The sequence below is a fragment of the Vombatus ursinus genome, unplaced genomic scaffold (assembly GCF_900497805.2).
Source record: "Vombatus ursinus unplaced genomic scaffold, bare-nosed wombat genome assembly UNPS02014176.1, whole genome shotgun sequence".
NCBI classification, from domain to species: domain Eukaryota; kingdom Metazoa; phylum Chordata; class Mammalia; order Diprotodontia; family Vombatidae; genus Vombatus; species Vombatus ursinus.
Window position 1 is genome coordinate 822,830 of NW_020953954.1, and position 21,282 is coordinate 844,111.

The window sequence follows — 21,282 nt, forward strand, 5'->3', positions numbered from 1 at the left end:
TCTGAGAATGAGAATCTTCATAGCAGAGGTGATCATTGAATCCAGGGGAGCTGAAGAGATCGCTAAGTCCAGACTTTACATTCACAGAGGTTGGCAAAGCACTGGCCACAGTTCTCCCTGGGCAGGAGAAGAGGATCAGATGAGAACTGTGGGACACCCACAGTTAACGAAGAGCCAGAGAAAGAGACTGAGAAGAAGCTGTCAGATGTGAGAGTGTGGGAGATATGGGCATGTTTGTAGATGGAAGGGAAGTGGCCAGGAGACTGGGAGAGATCAAAGATTAGTGAGAGAGTGTGGAATGACAAGATGGCAATCTGCTGGATGGAATGGAATTGTCTGTGCATGTGGAAGGCCTGCCTGTTGGTGTAAGAAGACATCTGGGTGATGTGAGACGAGAAGGAGGAAGAGGATGAGAACAGGGAGCTCTCAGCAAATGGCCTCCATTTTTTCTGGAAGAGATGCCATGAGTTCTGGGATAGTGAGTGAATCCAGGGTGGAAAAAGAGCGCCCAGGAGCAATGAGGGCCCCATTGAGATTATATGACATACATCTTCCAAGAATTTGCAGAAGCAGGAGGCTGGCTGGCTGTCACAGGGGTAACACCCCCCCCCCCCAGATCCAGTTTGTTTACTGGGTGACCATTCTCCCACCAGTACTGAAGAGTAGTAACAGCAGCCAGCAGGGTCCCTCTGTCCTGCCGTGTCCATTCAGCGACCGAGTGAGTCTGGCAGAAGGAAGCCTCTCTCTGTCTGGTCCCTGGGCCCCCGTTACTGGCGAGGAAATGGGGCTGGAGCAGAGCAGGAAGCTCTTTCCCCACAAGCTCTGCATGTGGGGGTAGTGATCTCCGTGGAGTGCTGAGGCCCTCGCTCCCTTCTGCAGCAGCTCCTGGGAGCCCTAGGCGGTGGCACCAGCGGGCTCTTCCTCAGAGGCCAGGCCCACTCGACGGATGGATGCTTGATACTTGTTTCGGCCCAACTCCAGGATGGCCTGGATCTCTTCCGCCACGTCCTGGCGATCGCTCCGCTCTAGAGCCTCAAGCAGCTGCTGGACGCTGCCCGGCTGCCCAGCCTGGCGTTCAGCCCAGGAGAACAGCATGTGGCGGATCTGCCCATCCAGGTCATCCCTGTGGGGGCGGGGACATGTCTCACACAGCATGGGCTCAAGCCCCCACAGTTCTGGCTGTGACCCTTCCTGTTGCCTCCTCCCTCAACCCCAAGAGGCAGGGCCAGGAAGCCACACTCGATGATGCAGGGGCCACCTCTTCCTGGAGTGTACAGGGGAAGAGGTGGTCCCTTGCTCTGGTCTCCTCCCCCTTACCTGTACAAATACTGGATGCGTTGCACCTCTGGGTAGGAGAGGCCCAGGTGCAGGGCCACGCTTTGCCAGTCTGGACCAAGCCTACTGGCCACTGTCAGAAGGTTGCTCTGGGTCAGGAAGCCACTCTCAGGGTCACCCAGGTTCAGGGAGGCCAGGGTCAGCCCATCCAGGGGACCCTGCCCTTCCCCCTGGGGTAGCCTCTGTTCAACACATAGGAAAGGGTAGATGTGACTCTCTTACCCTTAGCAGCTGCTTCTGGGCATCCCTGCCCAATAACTGTCCCTTTCGCCTCCCCCTCCCCCCATCAGGCCCCTCGGCAGCTAGAGCAGTGGACTTGGAGTCAGGATGACCCAAATTCAAATCCAGCCTCAGACATTGGTAGCTGTGTGACTCTAGCCTCTGGACTTAACCTCTGTCTGGCTAAGGAGATATTTGTAAAGCTCTTAGCACAGTGCCTGGCACACAGTAGGTACTTAATAAATGCTTGTTTCCTTCCTTTCTTCCTTGACCCCTGGCTGGCTGCACCTCCTATCATGATGAATCTTGGGCCCTGCGCTCCTCTCCACCCACCCCATGCTCACAGGCAGCTTGATGGGCAGCGTGGCAAGCCACAGGGCATCTGGGCCCTTCCGCCTCTGGACAGCCTCCTCGGGAACAGCCTCGGGCACTGCCCCTCGGTAAAAGGACACCTGAAGGGGGTAAGCCAATAATCAGCAACAATTCTGGTCCCGGCCGAGCTGCCCTAGAGGGGTAGCTGGAGATGGCTGTGAGGGGAACATGAGACGTCAGTGCCCCCTCCTCTTTCCCATCCTCCTGCCCCTGAGGTGGTCATGTGTGATACCTAGGCCCCTAGTTCTGGTCGGTATGGGGAGGGGTCCGTGTAACCTACCTGTCCCTTCACTGCCTGAGTCTTCCTGTCCACGGTGGATGTCACGTAAATCTCCTTCATATTTTTTAGGCGGGAGTAGAAGACAAAGGCAATTCTTCCTGCCACACAGTCTGGGCGATCTGCAGGGATTGACCAGAATAACCCAACAGTTCACTCCCTGAATCTTCACAACGGTCTCATGAAAGGCCAGGGCAGGACAGGGGTCAGGAAGACCTCAGTCCAAGCCTGACCTCTGACCCTTAAACTGTGTGACCCTGGGCAAGGTGCTAGATCGATGTGAACCCATTTTCTTCATCTGATAACTAGGGATAACACCACTTGTCAGGAGGCCCAAACCAGCCACTCCAGCAGGCTATAGAGCCCTGGCCTTGGAGCCAGGAAGATCTGAGTTCAGATCCTGCTTCTGACCCATTCTGGCTGTGTGACCTTGGGTAAGGCACTGAACTATTCCTGGGCAACTCTCGGTCCTGAGGAGGCGCTGATGTGCACCAGCAAATGAAGTTTCCACACCAGGGAGCACACTCCCCATGCCAGGCTGAAAACCACGATGCTGCATGCATTTCCTGAGCCTGGCTTCCAGGAGAGTGGAAGGTTCTGGAGATCTGTGGCTTGGGTTCTCCCTCCTGCCTTGCCAAGACGTCGTCTGGCACAGGAGCTGGCAAGCGGAAGGAAGTCCGCTGGGAACCTGAGCAGGGGGAGGGTCACTGTCTGGGTGTGAGCTGCACGGCAGTGCTCCATGCTCATCGGCACCAGGGAAGACCCTTACTGACGCGCAGGGACTGAGAGGAGAAAGGAGACAGGCAGGCAACGGGCCAGGGGGCTCCCTCCTTCCAGGAATGAACAGAGGAAAAAAAGGAAGGGGATCTGTGGGAGTCAGAGACACATGTTTAGGGTTAGGCGATTCTAAGGGGAAAGGGGATGAAGGAGGCCCATGGAACTCCCCGACACGGTGGAGAGCCTTCAAAGGAGCAGCAGACCAGAACGTTTTCGGTTCCTGGGGATTCCTGTGGGGACCACCAGAACTCCAGAAAACATGGCTAAACCAAAAAGAGAAACACACTTCTGATGATGGACACGGGGGCATTCCCCTCACTCCCACACACTCGGAAGGGCAAGTGGTAATGAAGATGGTGTCTGAGGCCAGGATTTGGGTTTCTGGGCCACAGCTTGGAAGCCTAAGGCACGGAGTGCATCCCCCAAGGGTCAGTAAGGATCCACTGAGTCTCCAGTATCTAAGCAAGATGGCTTTGAGCTGCAAGGGAAGGAAGAGAGAATGACCCTCACAGTCCTGGCGAGCCTGGACAGGAGCAGCAGGGGAGAGGAGTGGGAATGATCAGGAATGGAGATCCAGAAAGGAGCCGGTAAGAAAACCTCTGGCCTCGAGTGTCTGCACGCAAATGGCACCAACTCTGAAGACACTGGCCACGTAATGCCAGCCGCAGGCCCGCTGACCTCCAGGGGATGGCACTCGCGGCCAGCATCGGGCTCTGGAAGTGTGTCTGTCCTTCGTTCTACAAAGAGGAGCAGGACATCAGGGAGGTTTGATTTGAGTGAGGGGCTGTGCAAGGTCCCCAGCCTTACTGCCTCCTCCAGAGCCATCTGGGCCCACTGGCCAGATATCCATCAGGACTGGAGATGACCTCATTCAGCAGAAAACAGGAAAGAGGAAACAGGCTGGGGGGGGGGGCACGGAGGGGGGGGGGCGAATCAAACCAAGGAGGAGGATGAGAAGCGAGGCACTGGTGTCACAGGGCCTGCTTCACCCACCATGGTGGGCAGAGCAGAGACACTAATATACTTGACTCGCCTCACAAAAGGTGGGGGGACCAGCGACTCCCCCAGAGTGATCCCAGCCCCCTGGGAGGACCGGGCTGCTGAAGCCAGACTGGAAGGACCCCTGGGAAGAAGCAACGTCTCCATCGTGGAGTCTGGGTCAGCACAATAGACTTGCCTGTCCCTAGAGTTCTGGAAAGGGTGCAGAGAAAGTGCAGGCTGGGGAGGCCTAGGGGCCCTTCTCCCATTGCGCCTCAGGCTTTGTGAGGAGGGTGAGAAAGCTCCCAGGACTGCAAGTCAGACAACACGGACGATGATAAGAAATCAATCGGTGCTGACAATGATAATAGCGATGATGCCAGGACCCATTCTGGGTCCTCTGAAGGCCTGGAAGGTGATTTCCAGAGCCCGCATCTTGTTAGGGCCTCAGACAGTCCTATGAGACTGTGCTGGCGGGTGTGGGCCCCCCCCCCCCAGAGCCTGGGTGCAGGAGAAAAGCCAAGGGTGATGGGGGGGGCCTTTAAGAGGGACTCGGGGAAAGAGGATGGAAGTGGGGTCAGCCCCGCCCTCGGGCAGACGGGATGGTGACAACCCACTTAAGCTGATACCTCACTTGGGGCTGCCAGGGGCCTCTGAAGGCCCGTAGAGAAAAGCAGAGGTGCCACAGGCCTCAGAGAAGCATGTGGCTTGTCCGGTTTTCCAAAAAAAGGAAGAGGACGGTTGGTATCTCTGAAGGAGAGGCCAGTGACCTCCCCTCGACTCCCAATGCCATGTGGAAAGCAATGGGAAGACGTTGGCCAAAGGAGGCCAGCCAGCAGCCAGGCCGAGGAGGGAGGCTGTCAGGGAAACGCTAGCGATCGCCCTCCCGACGAGCTCTGGTGGAGAGGTGTAGGTCAGCCTCTGGGGCCTGCTGGTGGGAGAGCTCAAGCAGCCATTAGTGGAACGCTAGGCCAGCGCCCGCCTTCAGCCCCATGCTGTCCAGTGCATCCATCAGGGATGTGCAGGAAGGTAGACGGCAGCTTCATCAAACGTCCAGGACCCCCCAGACAACAGGAGTGGGTCCTGCTGCCCTCCGCCCTGGTCGGATCTCACCAGAAGCAGCGCTCAGTTCTGGTGCCCCACAAGCTGGCCAATGTCTGGAAGAGGGAGAGTGGGCGTTGAGGACACTGGAGATGGCCACGGGGGCCTGGCTGGCAGAGGCTCGGGTGGAAGAGGATGACCCAACGTTGTTCTGCTGCAGGATCAGGGCTCCCCTCATGGCAGCCACATGACTGAAGGGATGCCCAGTGAGCTTTTAGAAAAGGAAGCAGTGACTGCCAAGAGCTGCCTGGCCCCAGGTGCTGAGTCCCAAGATGGTAAGTCAGGGCAATGCTGGGGAGAAGAGTTGACCTATATCCTAGCAAAATGTTTTCTAAGTTAACGCTATTATTCTTTCGGAAAAGACTGAAAGGCATGGGCTGAGCCAGAAGCGTCAAAGCCTGGCTCCCCATGAGTGCAGCCCAAGTCAATGTAATCAGCATCCACGTGTGATAGGGAAACGCTGAAGGGAATTAAAAAAAAATACATGGAAACATAGATGAGGTGAATGGTGGCTTTTCTGAGGCAAAGACCCACAGAGGAGTCAGAGCCGGGGGCTGGCAGTTTAGAAGGAGGTATCCAGGGGGGTGTCCCAGGGATGTGAGTAAATCTGGGCTAATCAACATTCAAGCTGGAGGGGAAACTGAGGCCCAGAGAGGGGCAGAGACTTGCCCAACATCACACAGAAGTAAACCCAAGTCCTTGGATGCCAAATTCAGTACAATTTTCACCATAAGTACCCCTGGGGTCAGGGGCATGGTTACTTATCTTTCACGGGGGGAGCTGATGGAGAGCACAGAGGCAGAGACAACAGGTGGGAGGGAGAGGCAGGACCCGAGTGTACGCATATGTGTGGTTGGGGGTGAGGGGGTAATGTATATATGTGTATATGTGTACACATGTGATGTGCGTAGGGGTGCATGTATGTATGTATATGTGACCGTGATATGGAAATGTGTGGTGTGTGTGTGCAAAGTATATACGTGTGTATGTGTGAATGCATGCATGCATGTATATATGTGTGAATGTGAGTATATATGTATATGTATATGGTATATGTGAGCATATATGTATGTGCGTGGGGGTGCATGTATGTATGTATGTATACGTGACCGTGATATGGAAATGTGTGATGTGTGTGTGCAAAGTATATACGTGTGTACGTGTGAATGCATGCATGTATGTATATATGTGTGAATGTGAGTATATATGTATATGGTATATGTGAGCATATATGTATGTGCGTGGGGGAGCATGTGTGTGAGTGTGTATGTATATGTGACTGTGATGTGGACATATGCATGCAAAGCATATGCATGTGTACATGTGAATGCATGTATGTGTGTATGTATGTGTGAATATGAGTGTATATGTATATATGTATGGTAGATGTGAGTGTATATGTATGTGCGTGGGGGAGCATGTGTATGAGTGTGTATGCATGTATAGATGTGTGTGTATTTGTATATTCTTACCTGTGTGTGCATGTGCACATGTATGTGGGGGTGGGTTTGAACATCTGGCCTAATCCAATCGAATGCAAAGTCAGGAGCGAAAGCCCAAGGCATGTTGCTGGGGTCTCCTACCTGGCATCCCAGGCCAGGGAAAGCTCCGGGGCTTCCAGGTGGTGTCCAGGCCCTGGGTCCCTGGCGTTCCTAAGCCAAGCACAGGTGGGTCCCCAGGCCCCTGCCCCCTTCCCTGCCTTCTGGGCGTCCTCAGGATAAAAAAGCCTAGGTGCTGGGCACAGGGTCCAGGGGCAGAGCTGGCATCCACTTTGGAGCCCCCCCCCCGCCCCAGGCCCATACCAGCATCAATGTCAATCCCGCGTTCAAAGGCGGCAAAGAACTGCTCGCCCTCAAACAGCTCCACGGTGTCGGAGGGCTCGGGGCCGCGGTACCTCGGCTGCAGCCTCTTCAGGGTGGGCTCCACCTGGGGGGCACCCAGGGTCAGGGAGCCCCCGCTGATGGCCAGGCCCTGACCACTGCCCCTTCCCTGGCCCCTCTGTTACCTTCTTTCCAGGCAGGCATTGCAGCAGCACCTGCTCTGGGTCGCGCCGCCTCTGCAGGGCAATGAAGTTCACGCGGTACAGACGTAGGCGATTGTAGACCTTGCGGGCCAGGCCCTCCACGCAGCTCTTGGTGGTGTACCAGAGCCAGTACCTGAGGCCAAGGGGTTGGGCTCACAGTTGCCCTGCCCTCGCCTCTGTGGGAGGATGGCAGAGGGCTGGTGGGAAGAGAGAGGGACGGCAGACAGAGCAGTGGGGGGAGGAGGGGCAGGGATGGCAGACAGAGCTGGGGGAGAGGGATGGCAGACAGAGCTGGGGGAGGGGCAAGGATGGCAGACAGAGCTGGGGGGGGGAGGAGGGATGGCAGACAGAGCTGGGGGGGAGGTGAGGACAGATGGCAGACAGAGGTTTCCCCTAGCGGGAGAGAAGGCTGGAAGAGAAGGCCTGGGCTGGATACCCCACCTGCCCCCCCTCCCAGACACCCCGCACTAACCAGGAAAAGTGTGTGACCTGGAAACGGGCATATAGGTGTGTGAGCTCCAGAGCTACATGGGCTGTGATGTCGTCCCACGCCAGCACCTGAGGATCCCCGTGGAGCAGGTGCAAATGGGTACGGTCCAGGCTCAGGCCTGGAGGGAAGGAAGGAAGAAAAAATGGGGGAGAAGGGAGGTGGCCTGGCCAACCTGCTCCATGCCCCACAGCTCCGTCCTCCGGAGCCACACGAGGGACCTTGGCCCCGAAGCTGGAATGTAGGGGCCACCCTGGGCCAAGGGCCCACGCTCAGTAGCCAGATCTCACCTGTGAGGCCTGGGGGCAGGGGCAGCTGGACAGTGACAGGACAGAGGAAGTCCTGGGGGCTGTCCTGGGACAAGCAGAGCAGGGGGCTGACCGCAGCCTCGCTATCTGCGCCCAGAGCCCAGCCTGACACCCTCACCACCTGCAGAAGAGAGGGGTGGGAGCTGGGTGTGGGGAGCACAGGCTTTTCCCTCAGACCGTGGGCGCCTGGCCCCTGCTTTCAGTATACCTGCATGCGGACGTGCCGAGGCTCAGTGGTGACCCCGGCTGGGAAGATGACCTTGATCCCGGGGTCACCTGAGGAGCAGAGAAGCGCCCCCTCCCGAGGCACAAAGCAGCTGTCCTCCACCGGACGGGACACCACCAGGAACCAGGAAAAGTGAGGAACTCGGCAGCTGGCCCAGAGCCGCTGAAGGGGGGGGCAGGAGGGCAGGGGTCAGCCGGGGACTCACCCAGGGGCCTCAAGCCTGGCTCCCCCTCTCCCCAGGCCCCCCGACCTTGGGCTTTTCTTTTTCCTCCAAGTGTGTCTCCAGGTCCTTCCAGGTGTGGCCGCTCAGGGTCCTCACCACAACTTGGTAGCCATGCCAGGCGCGAGGGGGCACAAAAGGCAGCCAGAGGCGTACTTCCTGTCATGGCACACACCCCTCACTTTCTAGAGGGTTCTAGAGATACCGCCCCCCCCCCCCCCAGGAACACCCCCAGCCCCAAACCTGTCGGAAGGGGGTTCCGTGGGGCTGGAGCTCCAGGACGGCACTGAGCAGGGCATCATGGGGGCCCAGCCAGACGAGGCGAGGCTCCGGGGGCAGCTGCTGGTAGTGGACGGTGGTAGGGGCGCTGGTGGCACCCGGGGGAAAGAGCATGCGAACCCCACAGGCCAGGGCCACGGAGCAGCCACGGGCGGTCACTGTGAAACTGTGGAGCCCGAGTCAGGAGATGCTGGACTAGGGGGGAGGGGAGGGTGGGGCTCCCTCCCATGGCCCCCCTCCTCACCTGTCTGCATCCGAGGCCAATAGGACTCTGCGCACTTTGGGGGCTGGGTCTTCTCCTGCACCAAGTAAGTGAGCCTGTGAGTGAAGCAGCGCTGGGGGTCCCCACCCCTGCCCCCTTGGGATCTGCCCCCACCTGGGGGCGCTGCAGGGAGGGGCTCAGGCACCCCCAAAGGGTTCCCCTGCAGCCGCACGAAGGGGGCCTCCCGGATCTCGCGGGGCACGGCCCGAAGCCTGTTGTCCCTCAGGTCAAGCCGGGTGAGGAGCGGGAGGCAGGCCAGGCCGGGAGGGATGGAGACCAGGAGATTGCTGGGCAGAAGCAGAAGGCGCAGGGACTGGAGGCTGGCTGAGGGGAGCCGGAGGGGGGGGAGGTCAGTGGGAACCCCCACCCGGGGCTTCCCCAAGAACCCCCCTCCAATCCCGTCGCGGCTGGGGGCCTTGGGGGCTCTGTCCCCTCCCCCAAGTCTTCCTCACCACCTGGAGGGATCAGAGAAGGGGACAGGTGAAGGGGCTGACTCCCTGCCCCCCAGAGGGCGAGGAGGAGGAATGACCCAGGAAGCCTTCCTGTAGGTGGGGCAGGAGGGTGGGAGCATGGGAAGGACCGACCCCAATGGGTTCGTTTTCTCCTCCTTTTGCCTCTGTCTGGGTGCCCAGGAAGCTGACTGACAGAGAGGGTGTGCACACAGGTGGGGGGCTCCCTTGCTCTCACCCAGGGAGTCGGGGAGGCTCCGGAGGTGGTTGGAGGCCAGGTTGAGCTCGGTGAGGCTGCTCAGAGCCCCAATCTCTTCCGGCACCGCCTCCAGGCGGTTCTCGGAAAGGTCCAGCCGCTGCAGGGCAGTCAGAGTGGCCATGCCCAGTGGTAACTCCTGCAGGCAGTTGCTGGAGGCTGAGAGGAAGGTGAGGGCCCGCAGGGCACCCAGGGCCTCGGGCAGCCTCTCCAGGAGGTTGTGGCTGAGCAGGAGGGCGTCCAGACTGGTCATCTGGGGGACACAGGCCGGCAGCACCCTAAGGCTGTTGAAGCTTAGATCCAGATGGACGAGGTGGCCCAGGTCTCTCAGGCAGAGGGGCAGCGTGGTCAGGGAGCCCCGAAGGCACGAACCCCGATCATCACGGTGGTGCCCACCTGAGGGTGGGCGGCACGACATGGGGGGCCAGGTCAGACCCTTTGCCTCACGGGGGGGAGCACCAGGGGTGCTTCAAGGGTCAGGCCAGGAGAGATGGACAGACGGGATAAGGACAGGGGCAGGGAGAGAGGGGCCCAGAGGCAGAAAGCCTTCAACAGACAAAGAGTCAAAGAGGAAGGCAGCAAATGTGATGGAGGCAGTGAGAGGGTGAAAGGGCCTCATAGAGGCAGTGGCAGATGCCCAGGGAGCCACAGCCCGCCCGCCTGCCCTGCCCTGCCCTGCGGTACCCCCTCGGCTGGCCTCCCCCCAGCCTCCTCTGCGAGGCAGCCCTGGGGGGGCCGGCCAGAGTCAGAGGGGCTCCCGGCTCTGAGGACCAGGGAACCACAGCCCGCCCGCCTGCCCTGCCCTGCGGTACCCCCTCGGCTGGCCTCCCCCCAGCCTCCTCTGGGAGGCAGCCCCGGGGTGGCCGGCCTGAGTCAGAGGGGCTCCCGGCTCACCTCTGAGGACCAGGGAGCGCAGGGACCGGAGGCTGGGAAGGACGGCCAGGGCAGCCCCAACCTGCTCCTCGTTGCAGTTCAGCCGAAGGAACTGAATGTGCCGCAGGGGCGAGCCAGGGTCTTGGAGAAGGTGCAGCAGGAGATCACAGCCCCCGGGGTAGAGGTCCAGGTTTAGTCGGTCGCTGGCCAGAAGGGAGGCGGCTGTGTCTTCAGCATCTTCCTCTGCATCTTCTTTCTCCTCCTCCTCCCCCTGGGCCTCCATCTGATGCCTGGTGGCCCGGGCATGTCTCAGCGTGCCAGGAAGGCGGGCAGAGGCAGGGCTGGGGGTCTCCAGGGGGATGGCTGTTTGAAAAGAGAAAAAGTGAAAAAGACAGAGGCGCAGAGAGGCAGGGTCAATGTAGATTGACGGGGACAAAGGAAGGAGAAGACAGAGACAGGACAGAACAGAGATGGAGGGAGGAGACAGAGAAAGGCAAAAACAGACATGGACGTCAAGAGAGACAGGAACAGAGTGTGAGGCAGAGACAGTCTCTGTTTCTCCCACTCTTTCTCTGTCTATGCCTGTCCCTCTTTCTGTTTGAGAGACAGAGATGGAAAGGAGGGCAGAGAGAGGGGAAAGAGTCAGAAAGAAGCAGAAAGGGATAGAGAGAAGAGAGAGGGAGAGACAGAAAAGGGGGGAGAGGAGAGGGAGGAGACAGAGACAAAGAGACAGAGAGAAGGGAGAAAGGGAAGGGGAGGACAGAGGAGAGGAGGGGGGGACAAGGAGAGGGAGGAGAGACAGACAGAGAGAAAGGAGAAGGAGGGAGTGGAGGGGAGAGACAGAGGCAGGGAGAGACAGAGAAGGGGAGAGGCAGGAAAGAAAGGAGACATAGATGGAGAGATAGAAAGAGTAACAGGGACAGAGAGGAGACGGGGAGGCAGGAAGACAAAGAGTAGGAAACAGAGACAGAAAGGAGAGACAGGTAGAGACAGAGCTACAGAGAGACTGAGAAAGACAGGAGATAGGAGGGAGAAGAGAGACAGAGAGAGATGAGAGTGAAAAAGACAGAAGTAGAAACAAAGAGAAAGGAGGCAGAGAGAAGACAGTGATGGAGACAGACACACACAGAGTAGAAGACAGAGACTCAGAAGGTGTCAGAGCAAGGGAAAGAAGAGACAGGAAACAGAGCAGAAGGGCACAGTGGCCCCCATCAGTGCCCACTCCAAGAAGGGGAGGGGATGGGGGGGATCTTGAGGGTGGGATTCTGGGGGGGGGGGTTCCAGTGCTGGCCCAAGGCTAGGGAGTCATCCCAGTCTCAGCATCACTCCCAGAAGGGGGTGTCCTTGGCTTCAGGGCATCCCTAGCTTTGAGTGGGTACATAGGGTCTCTAGCCCCAGGCTCTCTCTGGGCCTCTGTCACTCTCAATGCCAGCCCAGGCCCTGAGGTCTCTCTGCAAACCAGGGGTGGGGGAGGGGGGAGGCCACTAGATCATCTTGGCCATCCGCCTGCATCCAACCAGGCCTCTCTGTCAGTGATGGGAGGACTCCAGTAGAGCCCTCGGGGAGGCATGGGAGGAGCTCTGGATAGAACACTGTTCTTGGGTCAAGGAAGACCTGAGTTCAAATCCTGCCTTAGATGCTTACTACCTGTGTGACCCTGGGTAAGTCATTTGTTCTCTCTCAGTCTTAGTTTCCTAAAATGGGGCCAATCGAAGCCTCACAGGATTGTTTTGAGGATCAAATGAGGTCAACTCTCTATCTAAAATGAGCTACACACAGTAGCTTTATTATGAATTCCCTGTCATCTTGGGCCAAATAAGGCTCAGTTTTCTTCTAAGATGAGAATAAGGGGGCTGGCACGGCCCCAGGATGGGTGAGCCACAAGTTAGGGTCCTGGGGGAGTGGGAAGACCAGCAAGGACACACCTCTGGGTAGGACACAATGCTGTGCACTCATCTGGGTCACTCATGGAAGGGGGGGGCCTGCGTCCAGTGCTGGTCACCCATGGGGGGAGGGGGCCTGTGTCCAGTGCTGGTCACCCATGGGGGGAGGGGGCCTGTGTCCAGTGCTGGTCACCCAGCTGGGCAAGCGGCGGGCACCCCGAGGGAGGGTCTGCCCTGGCCCCCAGCCCCCGGGCTGGCGGTGGGTACCTGGGGTCGGCAAGCGGCTCAGGATCCCGGAGGGGACGGAACAGGACCAGGAAGGTGGCGCTGGGATCCGCTCCCGCGCTTCCTGCCCGAGGCCCCGCCCCCAGGGAGACCCCGCCCCCGCGGGGGTGTCCCCAAAACGCCGCCCCCGCCCCCGGTTCTCGCGTCCCGGGCTCGCGTCCCCGCAAAGACCACTCGGAACTCGCCATGAGGCGCCCGAATCCCTCAGGCCCAGAGTGCGCGTGCGCACGTATATCTGTATGTGTGGGGTGGGGGAGAGAAGCGTGTCCTGGACCTCGCGGAGCCTCCAGAGGGCGCTTCTGCCCCCGCGGGCACGCCTACCTTATTGCGCCTGCGCCAGACAACCTTTCCGGCTGGGCCCCGCGAGCCACGTGCGCCTAGAGTGGGCAGACTGGCCCCACGTGCTTCCGGGACCGGGGCATGCTGGGATGGGGAGTTCGGCCGCGGTGCCAGGCATGCGCAGAGAGGAGCGCGCCGGCGTTGGTGGGCGCTAAGGTGGGGGCACCGTCACGGCGAACTGCCCGCCCCTGGGACAGCCTGTTTCTCCTCCACGGCGCCGTCTCCGGCAGGCCTGGAGCAGCCAAGAAGGCTGCGCCCCGGCTCGGTTGGGACTTGCCGCCCAAACCACGGAGCCCTGACCTCCCCCCGCGTCCTGAGGACGATGGTCCAGTCCCACCTCCCATTGGCCGATTTCTCAGTGACGTCAGCGCGCCCGGGCGGAAGAGGCGGGAGCAGCGGGCTTCCTCCCGGAGGCTCACGGGTAGAGGTTTAATCCCCGCCCCTGCGGCCGCCTCTTCCTTTCCCGGCCTTGATTCCGCCGAGGTTGGACTTGCTGCGCCCGCCGCCGCTCCCGCCGTTTCTGTAGCGCTGGGCCGCGACCATCGGACCGGACCCGAGTAGAGAGACCAGACCGTCGAGTGAGTACCGGGGCCGGGGCCGGGGCTGGGGCTGGGCGAGGCTAGGGCGGCTGGGCCTAGGCCTGGAGAAGGAGCAGCGCGCGGTGCGGCCTGCCTCGTGCCGCCCGTGGAGGGCCTGGCGTCGGGCCCGGCGTAAGGCGCGGCGGGATCGGGCTCCAGAGCCGGCCGGAATTCCTCGGGGAAGGATCCCGAGGCCAGAAAGGGAGAGTGACCGACTAGAGATCGCGGCCCGGGAGCGATGGGGGGCCGCAGGCCTTGGCGTCCCTGCGCCCCCGGGCACCTCCCTCGGCCACGGCGGGGGGCCTCCTGCGGGGTCGCTGAAGGGGTGCAGGGGAAGGGGGGGCGGAGCCGGCGCCCCTCCCCATCCCGGGGTTCCCCCCCCGCGGCCCCCTGACCTAGACTCCCGGGGTGTCGCCGCCTCTCCCCCAGAATGCGCTACGTGGCAGCCTACCTCCTGGCCGTCCTCGGCGGCAACGATTCCCCCAACTCCAAGGACCTGAAGAAGATCTTGGACAGCGTGGGCATCGAGACGGACGAGGAGCGGCTGAAGAAGGTGAGGGCTATCCTGGGGTGGAAAGCACGGGTGCGGTCAGTGCTTTTCCCGGCAGCTGCCCCGGGGGGCGGCTCTTCACTGCTGCTCTTCTTTCTCAGGTCATCAGTGAGCTGAGTGGCAAGAACATAGAAGATGTGATCGCCCAGGGTAAGACTCTGCCGGGGGGATATGCAGTGTGTGGACAGTGGTGAGGGCCGCGGAGGGAGGGTCTGTTCTTGTAGAGTAAAACACAGGCTTCCAGCGGAAAGTGATTTAGGTGCTGGGCCTCGAGACGGCTGCTTCCGGAGCACAGGCGTTGGTAGCCCTTAGCATAGTTGCACTTGAATAGGATGGCCCCGTCTGCCAAGGTTTGTCCCATCCCGGCTTGGCATAGTCCATCCTAATTCCTGCTGGTCACCACCATACCAGCCAGGTTTCGCTGGTGGACCAAAGTATAGCAGAAATCCTCTTTGGGAGCTGTGGGGCACCTGTGCCGTGGGCTCACAGCCAGCCGGGGGTCTCTAAACACAGAATTGGATTTTGATAATTAAGCAGGGGGGTGGGGCGCAAGTTGATTGGATGAGCTGATTTCAGACACTCTAGTTCTTTGAGAGAGCAGCCTTGTTCCTCAGACAGGCACATTGGTTCAGTTTCTGGATCTAAGTTATGCCCTGGGGGGGGGGTTCCTGTTGCCTGTACCTGAGGCCCAGCTTGAATTCCCAGCCACTGTGTGGCAGCAGACCACTTCTGATTGCCCACTTGCTCCTTGGGGTGAGCTGGTGGAGCTGTTACATGTCTGGGCAGATTCCAGACCCCCCAGTAGCCGCCGCCTGCTGCTGTTTGCTGACAAGGTTTCCTGGTGACACTTCCATGGAGTGTGGGCCATCTGTACAGGTGACCAGCCCTGAATGAGATTTATCAAGGTCTAACCAAACCAGGGAATCTGGGCTTTAGAAGGGGGTGCCTGTTAGATTGTTGGTTCAACTACTAGGACTTGGGGTGAAGGAGGTGCCTTGTGTGGAGAACAGCAGGGTGGCCCTGGGCAGGCCTTACGTGAAGCAGTAGACCAGCTTCCCCTTTTCTGCACGCCTGCTCACAGTGCCCTTTCCCACCTTGTGCAGGGAGCAGTAAGCTGGCCTCCATGCCCGCCGGGGGTGCTGTCGCTGTTGCTGCCAGTGCTGGCTCTGCTGCCCCGGCTGCTGGTAGTGCTGCCCCTGCTGCTGGTGAGTGTGGGCAGAGGGGCTGGCATGGGGGGCAGGCGGTGGGAAGGGGAGATGTTCAGGCTGCCTCATCACTGACTCCTTTTGTCTCTGTAGCAGAGGAGAAGAAGGAAGAGAAGAAAGAGGAGTCTGAGGAGTCCGACGACGACATGGGCTTTGGTCTTTTTGACTGAGCACTCCCTGATCCTAGAGCGAATAAACCTTTTATTTAAGAAGGCCTGGTGGCCCCCTGGTCGTCTTCTGTGCTGAGAGGCCAGGATTCGCACCTGGTGATGCCCTGAAACGTGCCCATCGCAGGCGCCAGAGACCCTGTCTATACCAAATACCCCAGTGATCCCCAGAGAAGGGCCTTTCTGCCCTGCAGACATGGCCCTGTGCCAGGGTTACCATTCACCCCTCTTGCCTCCCTCACCTCTGCTCAGACTGCCTTGTCTCTGACCCGGGGCTTGTGGCAGGGATAACCCCCATGTGAGCCCAGGAATGTAAAAACAACAGCATTGGGCAAGACTCGAGGCAGGGACAGGGCTTGGGGTTCTGCCCGGCTGTCCCGTTGCCAGGGCACAATGGGAGGGGCAGCCTCAAGTCTGAGGGGGAGGAGTGTGTGTGCAAGTGTGTGCCTTGGGTCCAGTGGGATAGGGGATCTGGGACCTTCCTCTGCCTTATGCTGCAGTCCATGGCCTTTTGTGTTGGCTCACCAGCTGAGGGAGAAGGACGTTGCTTGGGGTCCTGGCATTTCAAGTCCTGCCTGGCAGGTACAGGGTCTGCCTTAGCTCTTGTTGACGTGTGCCCATCTTCACTAATGAATGTTTCCATTTTTAGCTAGACTTTGTCTTGTAGACGGAAGTCTCAAGCGAGGACATGGTCCCTGCCAAGGCAGGCCTGGGTTTCGGTAACCATATCCTCCAGACTTCAGTCTCCATCAATGTGTGCTGAGGGGGGCTCGTCGCTCGTGGGCCTGGGAGGGCTCTTGACTTGCCTTTGCTGCCCCTGCTGGCTAACTGCTCCCACCTGCTCAGGGTTTGGGGGAAGCTAAGGCCGCCTCTGCTTTTCTCTGCCTGGTCCCTCTGGCCTTAACCCTTGTTGGAAAAGTACCTTTGTGGGCAATTATTAGGGGGGTTGAGGCAGATGGCTGGACAGGCTTCTGGTGGATCAGGGAGGACTGAGGGAATAAACACCTACTATGTGCCCGGCACTGGGCTAAGTGCCATCCAAATACTCCATTTGGTCTTCAACCTCAAACATCCTTGGGGGGAAGTAATACACTTACATTCCTTTTACAGTTGAGGAAACTGAGGCAGCTAGAGAAGTGACTTAAGGCAAGTTTGTCCATTGCCCTATGGACCAGGCCTGTGCTCAGGGAAAGCTACCTCAGTATCTTCCCAGCTCGGGAAAGCAGTTCTAGTCAGTGTCAAAGCCTAGCTTGGCTGTTCCTAGCCCAAGGCCTCACTAGTGGCTTGGGCATTCGGAGAAGTGGAGCAAGGAGCAGACTGTACCATTTGTTCCTGGATATGGAGGGTGGGGCGAGTGATGGGGGACTGAAAAATGCGTGGGTAGTGTGGAAATGAGGCCAGAGGCCCCGAATCCTGTGTTGTGCAGGTCCTGGTAGGACCCCTGCCCTCTGGCCCTCTTTAAGTAGGGGAGAGGAGCTGGCACCCCAGTCACTGGCCTGGCCTTCTGGGGACACAGTCCATTCTCCCATGCCCTGGCCATGTCCCATTTCATGACCACAGAGTTAAGACCTCTGGTCAGCTGGTGCCCAATGGGTTTGGGGGCAGGGGCTGTACCTCTGAACTGGCTGGCTGCCTGGAAGTGGCGGTGAACTGGGACAGCAACACAGCCTCAAGGCGGCAGCTTTTGTCACATCTCCATCCTGGCCTTCCCTAATCCCCTCAGTTTGGCCACACAGCCAGCAGGCCCTATCCCACCTCATAAACCCACTGTTCCCAGGGTAGGAGAGGGCACCGGGCTGTCCTCGATTGACGGCATCCTTCCTGCTTAGCAGAACAGTCACCCTGCCTGAGTCATGGGGAAGGAATCAAGGCTGGGTGCCAATGTAAATAGGTAGAGAGGCAGAAGGGCAAGTAGGAAGACTCAGGAGTCAGGTAGGTGGGCAGCACGAAGAGCCCTCTGTCCCGTCCATCAGCTCGAGAAGGCCCAGCACCCAGACTGCTAGGATTAGTGGACCTCGGGTCCAGGGGCTGGGAAGGAGGGTGATGACAGCGGAGGTGCGGCAGAGGTGCAAGGTGTAATTGGGGGTGGGGTGGGGTGGGGCTGGGGAGTCGGAAGACCGCCGATTGGCCAGAAGTCACTGCCTTGGCCTCTCAGTCTGGGCCCAAACAGAACCTGGTGACCCAGGCAACAGACAAAGCCGGCCTGAGGCCTGGAGCCCGCCTAGGTTCAGGTGTGTGGGTGATCGGGACGTGTCTGTCGGCCTATCCCCGGTGGGGAGTCGGGGGGAGCGGGGTCTGGAGGCCTCTGGGTGTCTTGTCACGTGCGGCAGGATCCAGGGCTGTGTTTGTACGCCCTGTGTCAAGCCCATCCTTGGGTGCCTGTTTTCGGGCAGGGCCGGTGTTTGTGTGTGTCCCCGGGGACGCTCGGAGGGCAGCGGCCGCTTCCCAGAAGCGCTCCTCCTGAAGGGGCGGTGGGGCCACAGCAGGCTGGCCATTGGGTCCCCCGGCGCTTGGGACTCCGCCCCCAGGCCCGGGCTCCGGGCCGTCAGGGAGAGGCGGAGCCCGGGGGGAGGGGCACCGGGCCCAGACCCGCCCCTCGGCCCACTCTCATAACACCGCCTCCTTCGCGCAGCCGGCACTGCTGTCTCCGCCTCCCCGGGAGCAGAGCGCAGCGCGCCGGCGGAGCTGGCCAGCGTCATCAGCTGGCCTTCAGCAGCCAGCCCCGTGCGCCCAGCCCCGCGGCCCCGGGCCCCCCGGGCCGGCCGGCCGCGCGATGTTCCCCAAGGAGACGGCTTGGAACATCTCGTTCGCCGGCTGCGGCTTCCTGGGCGTCTACCACATCGGCGTGGCTAGCTGCCTTCGCGAGCACGCACCCTTCCTGGTGGCCAATGCCCGCCGCATCTACGGCGCGTCGGCGGGCGCGCTTACCGCCACCGCGCTGGTCACCGGCGCCTGTCTGGGTGAGTGTGGCCGGCCTGGCTCCCAGGCGGGGTGTCCCCCGAGATGTCCTCCGGGCCCAGCCGCGAGCTTCGGCCCTGACGGGACGCTCCGTCCCGGAGCCCGAGGGCCTGTTAGTGGCCCGGCCCGCGGAGGGGCGGGGCCCGTGCTTGTTTTCCTCGGAGGGTGCGGGCGGAGCCTGCTTGGGACCGGCCTGTTCGGGGTAGGGGCCGGGAGAGAAGGGCTGGGAGGGGAGGAAAAGAGCTGTGACTTCTGGAAACAGTCAAACGGCCCCAGGAATGTGGAAGCCCTCGATGGGGGGCTGGGGGGTGGGGGTCAGAGGAGTGCCCGGGACCCGCCCTGCCTCTAGGTCCTCCCTCCCCCATCAACCTTCTTGGGGCTCGGGTTCTACCCTCCACCGCCCCACCCCCCACCTCAGCGCCTCATTCTGGGCTCTTTGGGGTTGTCCCAGGATGCCTGCCGAGGCAGAGGAAGATGGTGCTCCAGCCTCTAGTAAATACCCCTGGTCTTGCTCATGGGCTCCAGCCCATGGGACAGAGAGACTTCCAGAAGTTCTTGAGTTTGGGCCCTTGCCTCAGTTTCCCCTATGAAACCCAAGCAGGAAGTCCCTGACCCCAGGCAGGGTCTGCCCCTTCTGGCTGGCATGACCAGGCCCCACTCATTCAAGGCTCTGCCTTTGCTGGAGCCTCTGTCCCAGCACACAGACCTCCCTCCTCCAGAGAAAAGTCAATCTCACTGGTGCTGATGAGCTCAGCTTCTGCACTGGGCCTCGGAACTGCCCACGAAGTCCTTCCTTTTGGGCACAACCAGTAGGAGCTCGGCCCTGGATCACAGCCACAGGGGGTCTAATGTGATGGTACCTCCTTTCACAGTTAGGGAAACTGAGTCAGGTCCAGGATGACTGACTCCTGGATTCTCAGGCTGATGCCACATGGAAAGGCAGAAACTGCAGGCACCCCCCCCCCCCATTTCTATCCCCGTTTGCCGCCTTGTAACCCCTGCAGCTGGCTGGGGTGATAGTGGAATTTGTAGAGGGCTCAGGGGTTCCATGGGCCCCTCTGGCTTTAGGAGGCCTTTCTCACTAATGGCTAGGGGTCGGAGTCTGACGGCCTCTGTCCTCTGTCCTGGTCCCTGAGGGTTAGGGGTCAAGGAATCCTAGGATGCATGGGGTACCTCTGCCAAGGCTCTTGATGGTACAGGGGGCCATGAGCAGCTGTTTTCCTGAGACCTATCCCTGACCCCGCCCCTCCCCCCCAGAAGCGGGAGGGTTGAGGGCTCATCAGCCCAGCCAAACTGGTGCCTCCCCCTCCCCCATATATAGAGGGGTCCAGGACCTGCTTGACTGAAGGGTGGGGCCACCTTCCCCACAGGCCCCAGCTGCTCTGGCCACCTCTGTTCCCAGTCTGGTGACCTTTGCCTCTTCCCAACTCAGTTCCGGAGTCCTGGGGATGGGGAGCCTTCACTAGGCCTGACTTTCCCGTCCCACAAAGGGCCCCCTCAGCTCGGTGGAGGGCGGTTGGCAGACAGGGAGGGGAAGGGAGCCGTTCCCCGGGTCCCAGCCTGCTTGATGGAGGGCAAGGGTGGGGTGGGGGGGGTTCCTGTGGTTGTTCAGCCCAATTTCAGCCTTGCCAGGGCCTCTGTCCTCAAGCCTCCCTTTGTGATCTTGGGCAAGGCCTTCTATTGTCAGCTTCAGTTTTATCATTTGCAAAATGGGGCTGATACTGGCATTCAGAAATAGGACTTGGGGTATAGCAGGAATCCTTCCCCCCGAATCTGTCGGGTTGGGAGGCCAAGGCCAGCAGGTTGAATAGGGCTTAGGCTCGGCCCTGCCCATTCAGGGTGAAAGGGGACTCACTTTACACAGCATGCATGGTTAGGTGACTTGCCCAGGGTCACACAGTGAGTAGGTGTCTGAGGCTGGATTTGAACTCAGCTCCTTCTGACTCCAGGACAGTGCTCTATCCACTCTGACCTGAGACTCTGTTTCCTAGCCCCCTGAGGTGGGAGGAGAGACGTTCTCGCCCCCAGGCCAGGTGCCCTTCCCCAATTCCTCCTCCCTGCTGCTTACTGGGGGGCGGGGGGGCTTGTGTAAAGTGATGCCACCCCCAGTTTCTGCAGTGCTTGGGAGGGGTGAGGGTTCTGAAGGCAGGAGGCCAGGTCCTGGCTGGTTTGTGCCAGGGCCCCTGGGGAGATTCTCTGAGGCTCATCCTTGATGCCCCCCCCAGCCCGCTCTGGGAGGACGATGCGGATTGGAGCCCTCTCCTGCTTCTTCCCCTCGATCCCTTTGGGTCCTGCCCAGAAGAACCCCAGTCATGATTCGGGCTGAGACGGAAAGCCTGAAGGGGCTTTGGAGGGATCTTGTGGAACCCTCCCCTTTTAGAGGTGGGTGAAGTGAGGCCAGAATGGGGAAAGGACCAGCTGGCCAGCTGCTAATCAGATCTCACTCTCAGATGGGAGAGGGACCATCCCTGAGATTTCATTGATCGAGAAATCCCAGAGGTGGAAAGTCCCTTTGCCAGTGCCAGTGGGCACCTCCTCTGGCCCTCATCACTTCAGTGTCCCACAGCTGCCAAGCCCCCAGGGCGAAGTTAGGGATAGAGCCAGCCAGACGAGAGCTCAGATCACCCCGGCCCTGGGGGCCATCTCCTGCTCAGATGGCATAGGAAACACTGCCCGTGTGTGAGCTGAGACAAACCAGGTCACTGCTTGCAGAGCCCCCGAAAGCAGTTCACAGAGCCCTTTCCTTGACCAGCTTTGGTGGGGGAGTGGAGAGAGGAGGGAGGAGGGGGAGGGAGGAGGAGAGGAGAAAGAGAAAGAGGGAGAGAGAGGGAGAGGAAAGAAGAGAAGAGAGAGGAGAGAAAGGAGAAAGAGAGGG

The 21,282-nt window shown here is 60.0% G+C and overlaps 3 protein-coding genes across 7 annotated transcripts in view; 2 read left to right on the forward strand and 1 right to left on the reverse strand.

Annotated features, from left to right (window-relative positions):
• On the reverse strand, nt 1-12,697 carry PIDD1 (p53-induced death domain protein 1). Of its 2 annotated transcripts, XM_027860174.1 has the most exons (17): nt 12,593-12,697; nt 10,464-10,805; nt 9,552-9,965; nt 8,979-9,188; nt 8,847-8,901; nt 8,567-8,768; nt 8,354-8,482; nt 8,086-8,265; nt 7,860-7,998; nt 7,555-7,690; nt 7,065-7,215; nt 6,862-6,985; nt 2,733-2,891; nt 2,207-2,325; nt 1,899-2,006; nt 1,318-1,517; nt 1-1,123 (listed from the first exon to the last, which is right to left on the reverse strand). In XM_027860174.1, the coding sequence occupies exons 2-17, from the start codon at nt 10,723-10,725 to the stop codon at nt 895-897; spliced, it is 2,817 nt and encodes a 938-aa protein (XP_027715975.1). In that variant the 5' UTR covers nt 10,726-10,805; nt 12,593-12,697; the 3' UTR covers nt 1-894. The 2 variants fall into 2 exon arrangements, with proteins under 2 accessions (XP_027715975.1, XP_027715976.1); XM_027860175.1 differs by lacking the exon at nt 2,733-2,891.
• Nucleotides 12,698-13,434: 737 nt separating this feature from the next.
• RPLP2 (ribosomal protein lateral stalk subunit P2) lies at nt 13,435-15,497 on the forward strand. 2 transcript variants are annotated; one of them, XM_027860158.1, is made up of 5 exons: nt 13,435-13,527; nt 13,957-14,080; nt 14,179-14,227; nt 15,181-15,282; nt 15,376-15,497. In XM_027860158.1, the coding sequence occupies exons 2-5, from the start codon at nt 13,958-13,960 to the stop codon at nt 15,450-15,452; spliced, it is 351 nt and encodes a 116-aa protein (XP_027715959.1). In that variant the 5' UTR covers nt 13,435-13,527; nt 13,957; the 3' UTR covers nt 15,453-15,497. The 2 variants fall into 2 exon arrangements, with proteins under 2 accessions (XP_027715959.1, XP_027715960.1); XM_027860159.1 differs by having other exon boundaries at nt 15,379-15,497.
• Nucleotides 15,498-15,600: 103 nt separating this feature from the next.
• The window catches only part of PNPLA2 (patatin like phospholipase domain containing 2), a 15,228-nt gene continuing 9,546 nt past the window's right edge, over nt 15,601-21,282 (forward strand). The window contains exon 1 of one of the 3 annotated variants that reach the window (XM_027860156.1): nt 15,601-16,031. In XM_027860156.1, coding sequence (XP_027715957.1) covers nt 15,941-16,031 — 91 coding nt within the window. In that variant the 5' untranslated portion in view covers nt 15,601-15,940. Of the gene's footprint in view, nt 16,032-18,191; nt 18,410-20,618; nt 20,790-21,282 lie in introns of those variants that run through there. The other 2 variants (XM_027860155.1, XM_027860157.1) reach the window with 2 other exon arrangements.